The sequence below is a fragment of the Salvelinus namaycush genome, unplaced genomic scaffold, assembly GCF_016432855.1.
Source record: "Salvelinus namaycush isolate Seneca unplaced genomic scaffold, SaNama_1.0 Scaffold402, whole genome shotgun sequence".
NCBI classification, from domain to species: domain Eukaryota; kingdom Metazoa; phylum Chordata; class Actinopteri; order Salmoniformes; family Salmonidae; genus Salvelinus; species Salvelinus namaycush.
In genome coordinates, this window is record NW_024061031.1 from 1,860 (window position 1) to 11,875 (window position 10,016).

The 10,016-nt window shown below is 40.3% G+C and overlaps 1 protein-coding gene across 1 annotated transcript; it reads right to left on the bottom strand.

Moving 5' to 3' along the window:
- Positions 1-7,142: 7,142 nt before the first annotated feature.
- On the bottom strand, positions 7,143-9,590 carry LOC120041073 (gastrula zinc finger protein XlCGF57.1-like). The gene is made up of 2 exons (XM_038986031.1): positions 9,226-9,590; positions 7,143-8,851 (listed from the first exon to the last, which is right to left on the bottom strand). The coding sequence occupies exons 1-2, from the start codon at positions 9,410-9,412 to the stop codon at positions 7,428-7,430; spliced, it is 1,611 nt and encodes a 536-aa protein (XP_038841959.1). The 5' UTR covers positions 9,413-9,590; the 3' UTR covers positions 7,143-7,427.
- Positions 9,591-10,016: the final 426 nt, after the last annotated feature.

Genomic DNA, 10,016 nt, shown 5'->3' on the forward strand with positions numbered 1-10,016 from the left:
ATCATGTTGTATATAACTGACAGTAATACATAGTGGAACCATCATCATGTTGTTGTATATAACTGACAGTAATACACAGTGGAACCATCATCATGTTGTATATAACTGACAGTAATACACAGTGGAACCATTATCATGTTGTTGTATATAACTGACAGTAATACATAGTGGAACCATCATCATGTTGTATATAACTGACAGTAATACACAGTGGAACCATCATCATGTTGTATATAACTGACAGTAATACACAGTGGAACCATCATCATGTTGTATATAACTGACAGTAATACACAGTGGAACCATCATCATGTTGTATATAACTGACAGTAATACATAGTGGAACCATCATCATGTTGTATATAACTGACAGTAATACATAGTGGAACCATCATCATGTTGTATATAACTGACAGTAATACACAGTGGAACCATCAACATGTTGTATATAACTGACAGTAATACATAGTGGAACCATCATCATGTTGTTGTATATAACTGACAGTAATACACAGTGGAACCATCATCATGTTGTATATAACTGACAGTAATACATAGTGGAACCATCATCATGTTGTATATAACTGACAGTAATACACAGTGGAACCATCATCATGTTGTATATAACTGACAGTAATACACAGTGGAACCATCATCATGTTGTATATAACTGACAGTAATACACAGTGGAACCATCATCATGTTGTTGTATATAACTGACAGTAATACACAGTGGAACCATCATCATGTTGTATATAACTGACAGTAATACACAGTGGAACCATCATCATGTTGTATATAACTGACAGTAATGCACAGTGGAACCATCATCATGTTGTTGTATATAACTGACAGTAATACATAGTGGAACCATCATCATGTTGTATATAACTGACAGTAATACATAGTGGAACCATCATCATGTTGTATATAACTGACAGTAATACATAGTGGAACCATCATCATGTTGTATATAACTGACAGTAATACACAGTGGAACCATCATCATGTTGTTGTATATAACTGACAGTAATACACAGTGGAACCATCATCATGTTGTTGTATATAACTGACAGTAATACACAGTGGAACCATCATCATGTTGTATATAACTGACAGTAATACATAGTGGAACCATCATCATGTTGTATATAACTGACAGTAATACATAGTGGAACCATCATCATGTTGTATATAACTGACAGTAATACACAGTGGAACCATCATCATGTTGTATATAACTGACAGTAATACACAGTGGAACCATCATCATGTTGTATATAACTGACAGTAATACACAGTGGAACCATCATCATGTTGTTGTATATAACTGACAGTAATACATAGTGGAACCATCATCATGTTGTATATAACTGACAGTAATACACAGTGGAACCATCATCATGTTGTTGTATATAACTGACAGTAATACACAGTGGAACCATCATCATGTTGTATATAACTGACAGTAATACACAGTGGAACCATCATCATGTTGTATATAACTGACAGTAATACACAGTGGAACCATCATCATGTTTTTATTCATTAGCCATTCTTTCTTTTTATAATCTGATTTAATTAAATGTATCGACCGAAGATTCCACAATAAAACAGGAGAGAGAGAGAGAAGGCAGAGACATATCCTCAGTGTACAACGTAAAACACCAAATAATGCATGAAAAGCAGAATTAGGCAAATAACCGCTAATTATCAAAATCCAGAAAAGAGCTGTTAATTTTAACAACCACCTAAATGGAAGTGATTCTGAAACCTTCCATAACAAAGCCATCACCTACAGAGAGATGAACCTGGAGAAGAGTCCCCTAAGCAAGCTGGTCCTGGGGCTGTGTTCACAAACACAAACACACCCCACAGAACCCCAGGACAGCAACACAATTAGACCCAATTAAATCATGAAAAAACAAATTACTTGACACATTGGAAAGAATAAACAAGTTATTTTGCAAACTTCAATGCTATTTGACCCTAAACAGAGAGTACACAGTGGCAGAATACCTGACCACTGTGACTGACCCAAACTTAAGGAAAGCTTTGACTATGTACAGACTCAGTGAGCATAGCCTTGCTATTGAGAAAGGCCGCCGTAGGCAGACCTGGCTCTCAAGAGAAGACAGGCTATGTGCACACTGCCCACAAAATGAGGTGGAAACTGAGCTGCACTTCCTAACCTCCTGCCAAATGTATGACCATATTAGAGACACATATTTCTCTCAGATTACACAGATCCACAAAGAATTAGAAATCAAACCACATTTTGATAAACTCCCATATCTACTGGGTGAAATACCACAGTGTTCCATCACAGCAGCAAGATGTGTGACCTGTTGCCACAAGAAAAGGGCAACCAGTGAAGAACAAACATCATTGTAAATACAACCCATATTTATGTTTATTTATTTTCCCTTTTGTACTTTAACTATTTGCACATCGTTACAACGCTGTATATATACATAATGACATTTGAAATGTCTGTATTATTTTTAAACATCTGTGAGTGTAATGTTTACTGTTAATTTTAATTGTTTATTTCACTTTTGTTTATTATCTATTTTCACTTGCTTTGGCAATTTTAACATGTTTCCCATACCAATAAAGCCCTTAAATTGAATTGAGAGTGAGAGAGAGCACACAGAGGTAGCAGAGAAAGAGAGAGTAGAGAGAGAAGGGAGAACAGAGAGTTGAGGGTGAGAAAGAGAGAGTAGAGAGAGAAGGGAGAACAGAGAGTTGAGGGTGAGAAAGAGAGATAGCAGAGAGAAGGGAGAACAGAGAGTTGAGGGTGAGAAAGAGAGATAGCAGAGAGAAGGGAGAACAGAGAGTTGAGGGTGAGAAAGAGAGATAGCAGAGAGAAGGGAGAACAGAGAGTTGAGGGTGAGAAAGAGAGAGTAGAGAGAGAAGGGAGAACAGAGAGTTGAGGGTGAGAAAGAGATATAGCAGAGAGAAGGGAGAACAGAGAGTTGAGGGTGAGAAAGAGAGAGTAGAGAGAGAAGGGAGAACAGAGAGTTGAGGGTGAGAAAGAGATATAGCAGAGAGAAGGGAGAACAGAGAGTTGAGGGTGAGAAAGAGAGAGTAGAGAGAAGGGAGAACAGAGAGTTGAGGGTGAGAAAGAGAGATAGCAGAGAGAAGGGAGAACAGAGAGTTGAGGGTGAGAAAGAGAGAGTAGAGAGAGAAGGGAGAACAGAGAGTTGAGGGTGAGAAAGAGAGAGTAGAGAGAAGGGAGAACAGAGAGTTGAGGGTGAGAAAGAGAGATAGCAGAGAGAAGGGAGAACAGAGAGTTGAGGGTGAGAAAGAGAGAGTAGAGAGAAGGGAGAACAGAGAGTTGAGGGTGAGAAAGAGAGAGTAGAGAGAGAAGGGAGAACAGAGAGTTGAGGGTGAGAAAGAGAGATAGCAGAGAGAAGGGAGAACAGAGAGTTGAGGGTGAGAAAGAGAGATAGCAGAGAGAAGGGAGAACAGAGAGTTGAGGGTGAGAAAGAGAGATAGCAGAGAGAAGGGAGAACAGAGAGTTGAGGGTGAGAAAGAGAGATAGCAGAGAGAAGGGAGAACAGAGAGTTGAGGGTGAGAAAGAGAGATAGCAGAGAGAAGGGAGAACAGAGAGTTGAGGGTGAGAAAGAGAGAGTAGAGAGAGAAGGGAGAACAGAGAGTTGAGGGTGAGAAAGAGAGAGTAGAGAGAGAAGGGAGAACAGAGAGTTGAGGGTGAGAAAGACAGAGTAGAGAGAAAGCCTCAACCATGTTTTCCTTGCTTGTTACATAACTTTGGGGAAGAGGGGGGGGGGGACACAGTTTACACTGGGACGCCAACACTTTGATGACTCTGTTCAATGTCCACCAGTGAGTCTGCTATTGAATGTTGATATTTCCATGTCTCTATTTGTCTTTGGTTTTAATGTGTTATTTTAGTAACCAGGGTTTTGCGTGGCTTCAGTGATGTTCATGTCAATTAAAGTGTTCCAGTACATTACAGTAGGCTACAATATAGTACAGAACAAGTTCACTTTATTAGTCCTCTCAGCAGAGCATACAGTCAGGCAGGACTGGTTCTATGGTATATACAACCTTACAGAATTGTATTAGTCCTCTCGGGGGAGCATACAGTCAGGCAGGACTGATTCTATGCTATATACAACATTTAATATTATTAAACAAGAACTATACTGACTAAAGTTTACAGAGGGCCTTTTCCTGCAGAACAGATGTGTTCAAAAAAAGGTTTGTATCTAAACATGAGCAATGTAAACTTACGAGTTGTGTTGCCCTTTGGTGAAAATAATACCTCTGCCTGCCAGCTTCAACAATAGTCCATTTTTAATGCCTCTGGACTACAAATGCAGAAATCTCAACTGATTGTGAACTCCACCCTGCTGCTCAGTGTCTTTGGCGCCATCTACTGGAATAAACAGGGAGTTCACGGTATAGATTTTTATTTATTTATGTAATACCAATAAGACTCACTAGGTGGATATCCTTCACGATCCTTGGATTGTATCAGCACCATATTTATTTAACCTTTTATTTAACTAGGCAAGTCAGTTAAGAACAAATTCTTATTTACAATGACGATCTAGGAACAGTGGGTTAACTGCCTTGTTCAGGGGCAGAACGACAGATTTATACATTGTCAGCTCAGGGATTCAATCCAACAACCTTTCGGTTACTGGCCCAACGCTCTAACCACTAGGCTACCTGTCGACTCTACACTCTAACCACTAGGCTACCTGTCGACTCTACACTCTAACCACTTGGCTACCCGCCGCCCCATGTAAGGAAGGGATCAGTATGATCTAGAACAGTGGCAACCAAATAAATATAAATACATTTACAAAAATATATATTTAAAAAAGGACCTCAGTCCGGCTTTCAACTTCCTCTTGAATGTTGTAATAGTTGAATGCACGAGGTGCCATTTCTAAAGTAAGCACTACAGTATGTACACTACATCAGTGACAAAATGTGTAGAACTGCAGGAAATAAACTTTCAACCCTGCAAAGTTCTCTCTGCAAACAAGAGGGATGTAAACAGTTTGTCATGAACAGAGCTCGTGCCCACAGAAAGAACGAGGCGGGGACGTGGGATATTCCCCAACGGTGGGAAGGGGCCTGAGTGAAAAGGTCTGGGAACCCCTGATCTAGAAAATATTGTTTTCCACATAAGGACGACGTCTAGTCCAACAAATGTGTTGGTTTGTAATAGGGCTTTCCTCGTTACTGCAGAAAATGACACCAGGTTTGTAATAGGGCTTTCCATTTTGTTACTGCAGAAAATGACACCAGGTTTGTAATAGGGCTTTCCATTTTGTTACTGAAGAAAATGACACCAGGTTTGTAATAGGGCTTTCCATTTTATTACTGAAGAAAATGACACCAGGTTTGTAATAGGGCTTTCCATTTTATTACTGAAGAAAATGACACCAGGTTTGTAATAGGGCTTTCCATTTTATTACTGAAGAAAATGACACCAGATTTGTAATAGGGCTTTCCATTTTGTTACTGAAGAAAATGACACCAGGTTTGTAATAGGGCTTTCCATTTTATTACTGAAGAAAATGACACAAGATTTGTAATAGGGCTTTCCAACCTTGTTACTGAAAGAAAATGACGCCAGGTTTGGCACATTGAACAAAAGGACCATTCTGGAACATGACATTGCAAATTAACAAGCAACAAAAAGAGGAATAGATAAATACATATATTAGTCTAGTTGGTGGACACGTAAACATTACAAAGTTAAACATGTTTTCACAGTGTTGAAATTCCAGCAAATCATATTAGCTTTGGACCAATGAGTTCCCACAATTCTCCCGGATGTGACGGTCACAACGGTTGTGGAAACGTTTTCAAACCGTGACACTCATTAAATACATTTACAAATACAGTACCAGTCAAAAATTTGGACACACCTACTCATTCAAGTTTTTTTTTCTTCATTTTTTTTTTTTTTTTTTTTTAAATTGTAGAATAGTAGTGAAGACATCAAAACTATGAAATAACACACATGGAATCATGTAGTAACCAAAAAAAGTATTAAACAAATCAAAATATATTTATATTCTGAGATTCTTCAAAGTAGCCACGCTGTGCCTTGATGATAGCTTTGCAAACTCTTTGCATTCTCTCAACCAGTATTCAAGGCACATTTAACCAGCATGGCTACCACAGCATTCTGCAGCGATACACCATCCCATCTGGTTTGCGCTTAGTGGGACAACACACCTGCAGGCTGTGTAAGGGCTATTTGACCAAGGAGAGTGATGGAGTGCTGCATCAGATGACCTGTCCTCCACGATCACCCGACCTCAACCCAGTTGAGATGGTTTGGGATGACTCGGACCACAGAGTGAAAGAAAAGCAGCCAACAAGTGCTCAGCATATGTGGTAACTCCGGCAAAGTCTTTTGGAAAAGCATTACAGGTGAAGCTGGTTGAGAGAATGCCAAGCTGTCACCAAAGCAAAGGTTGGCTACTTTGAAGAATCTCAAATATAAAATACATTTTGATTTGTTAAACACTTTTTTGTTTACTACATGATTCCATGTGTTATTTCATAGTTTTAATGTCTTCACTATTATTCTACAATGTAGAACATAGTTCAAATAACAAAAAACCCTGGAATGAGTAGGTGTGTCCAGACTTCTCGTACTGTTCATACTGTATGTATGTATACTACCTTTCAAAAGTTTGGGGTCACTTAGAAATTTCATTGTTTTTGAAACAAAATCATTTCTGAGAACAAGAATAGACTGACGAGTTTCAGAAGAAAGTACTTTGTTTCTGGCCATTTTGAGCCTGTAATCGAACCCACAAATGCTGATGCTCCAGATACTCAACTAGTCTAAAGAAGGCCAGTTTTATTGCTTCTTTAATCAGGACAACAGTTTCATAACAACTAACATAATTGCAAAAGGGTTTTCTAATGATCAATTAGCCGTTTAAAATTGATAAACTTGGATTAGCTAACACAACGTGCCATTGGAACACAGGAGTGATGGTTGCTGATATTGGGCATCTGTAACGCCTATGTAGATATTCCATTAAAAATCAGCCGTTTCCAGCTACAATAGTCATTTACAACATTAGCAATGTCTACACTGTATTTCTGATCAATTTGATGTTATTTTAAATGGACACAAAAAATATGATTTTGTTTCAAAAACAAGGACATTTCTAAGTGACCCCAAACTTTTGAAAGGTAGTATGTATGTGTGTGTATATATATATATATATGTGTGGAACAACAGCATATATATCCGTTGTGTCAGATGTGTTATTTCACATCCAATGTTGAACTGTAATCAAGGTGTTAAAGTACATCACATATTCCTTGATAGATTCTATGTCCTAACGGTTGTTCTCCATCCGCCACCACAAATACACTATAAAGCCACAATGGTGTAATGATGTTCTTCTGGTTTGTCATCTTCTGACAGACACGTCATTTAAAAGGACACCGTCGTAATGGTGAATAGTGTTCAAGTGATATTTAAGACTAGCAAAACCTGTAAAGCATCTACCACATAGTTTACAGCGATAGGGTTTCTCTCCGGTGTGAATCCGCTGGTGTACTTTCAGGTTGCCTTGGGTGCTGAAGCCCCGTCCACACACAGTGCACGTGAAAGGTCTCTCCCCTGTGTGAACCAGCTTATGTCTGGCCAGATGGTAAGTGTCTTTAAAACATTTGCCACACTCTATGCAACCATATGGCTTCTCCTCTATGTGAGTTGACTGGTGCTGTTCAAGGTCTTCCCTCTGGTCGAAGCCTTTCCCACAGTCCTTACACTGGTAGGATTTCTCCCCTGTGTGGAACAGCATGTGTTTGGTCAGGTATTGCTTGGTAGGGAAGCCTTTGTCACATTCTTTGCATTGGAATAGTTTCTCTCCAGTGTGAATCCTCAAGTGCACCTTCATATATCCCTTAGATCGGAAGCATTTACCACATTCTCTGCATTTAAACGGTCTCTCGCCTGTGTGAGTACGCATGTGTAGTTTCAGATTATGATTGTAAGGGAAACATTTGCCACAAACATGACAAGTAGGTTTGGCCGCAGGTTGAAGTTGAGGAGTAGGCATCCCTTTAGTGAAGGTTTGCCGGTGAGCAGTAGGCCTAGGTTTTGGTTCAGTGAGTATTTGAGGGTGAGTACTGGGCCTAGGTTTTGGTTCAGTGAGGGTTTGAGGGTGAGCAGTACTTCTCTCTTTAGTGTGGGTTTGCACGTGGACTGTCAGATTTTCTTTGGAGTCCAAGACTCCTTCACACACACCGCAACGGTATTGTTTAGCATGCTTTGTGTGTGTTCTTTGCACGTGATTAACTAAAAAACCCATACGAACAAAAGTCCTCCCACACAGCTTGCAGCAATGAGGAGAAGCTTCTTCAACAACACGTATTCCCTTCTTCACCCGTTTTCTTTGTGATTTCCGTGGCTTTGACCCCGGCGGTCGCTCCCTGCTCTCCCCATCGGTGTCCCTCCCACTGTTCACACTGTTTTCACTCTGAGCTGCAGGACTGGATGGTTCTGATACTATGTAGTCTATATAGTCTTCATCATGAGGCTCTGTCTGGATCCTTCCAGTTGTGTTATTGAACGGTGAACCTCCGTCTCTACTCTCCACAGTGTGCGATGCATGACGTGTGTTCACACCCTCACAGTCACTCACCACACAGACAGTTATGAAGTCTTTGGTATCAGACTCCAGCCCTTGAAGCAGCTCTTCCTCCTGTTCATCTTTAATCTGTGTGGGCTCTGGGACCTGTTGCCCCATACTGGGACACTCTTGTTCACAGTGCTGCTGCTCAGGGGGAACCCCCTCTTTAGAGACTGTGAAGGTGAGCTGTTGGGGGTCTAAATTAGAACAAAGAGAAATACAAAATTAGTAATGTTATCATTATATATATAGTTAGACGTTTGTAATCTAAAATTGTACCCATAGTTCTCATAAAAACGCGGCAGTTGCTGTTACAAAGCTTGCTACATGTTTAGCAAACTAGCTAGCTACTTTACGGTGGTATACATTCATCAAGTTGTGCTAGCTAGTTAGCTTAGCTAGCTAACGTTAGGTCGATAGCAAATTAGCTATCTATCTTGCCAAGTTGCGACTGGTGAGTGGATGTGAATCCAATTTTGAATCGTTGTCGATAATACTAAGAGAGAGGCCATAATTATCTCATCCTTACATATTGATATAGCTAGCTAGGGCAACGGGTGTCCACATATACCTTTTGTATGTAAGTGTAAATGTGGTTTGAAATCCAGCAACAGTCGTAACCGTTCGTTCTCCTCCTTGGAACGGGAGATTTCCTCCTGATAGTCTGTTATTGTTCTCTCTACTGCCGATGTTATCTCCCTCGCCGCCGCGGTCAGCCGTTCTGTAAGATACGCGTTGAACAACTCCAGTTTGGACATTTTGAGATTTTTTAAAAAACGTTATGAAAGTCGATAGGTTTAAATTGTTCTTCTGCTAAATGTGCTGTGATTTTATTCCCTTGTGCCCATTGATGTATAAAATAACTGTAGCCCGCTATCCAAGATGGACGACAAGCATCTTCTACTTAATCTACTCATTTGCGTAGTCTCTTACGTAATCACGTTTCACACGTCCCTCTACTGCACATATGTCAGAGTCAAGGCCCGCGGGCCACATCCGGCCCGCGAGAAGGTTTTTTACGGCCCCTGGGATGATCTTGATTTATTATTAGAACCGGCCCGCAGACCGCAGCAAGCCGGCAGCCCGCAGATCTTTTACACGCACCAATACTACATTTCCCACAATGCAACGGTGACGCACCGAGCAGTAGGCTGCTTCATTTCAATATTTATTGGCACAGCAGTCGTCAGCATCACAGTAAAATTAACTTTCAGATACCCATCAAAAATGGCAAAACGGAAGGTGGACACTGAGAACCGGGGGTTTCAAACAAGGTGGGAGTCGGAGTATATGTTCACGGAGGTAGCTGGAAAACCTGTGTGTCTTCTGTGTGGAGAAAGTGTGGCGGTACTGAAAGAGTAT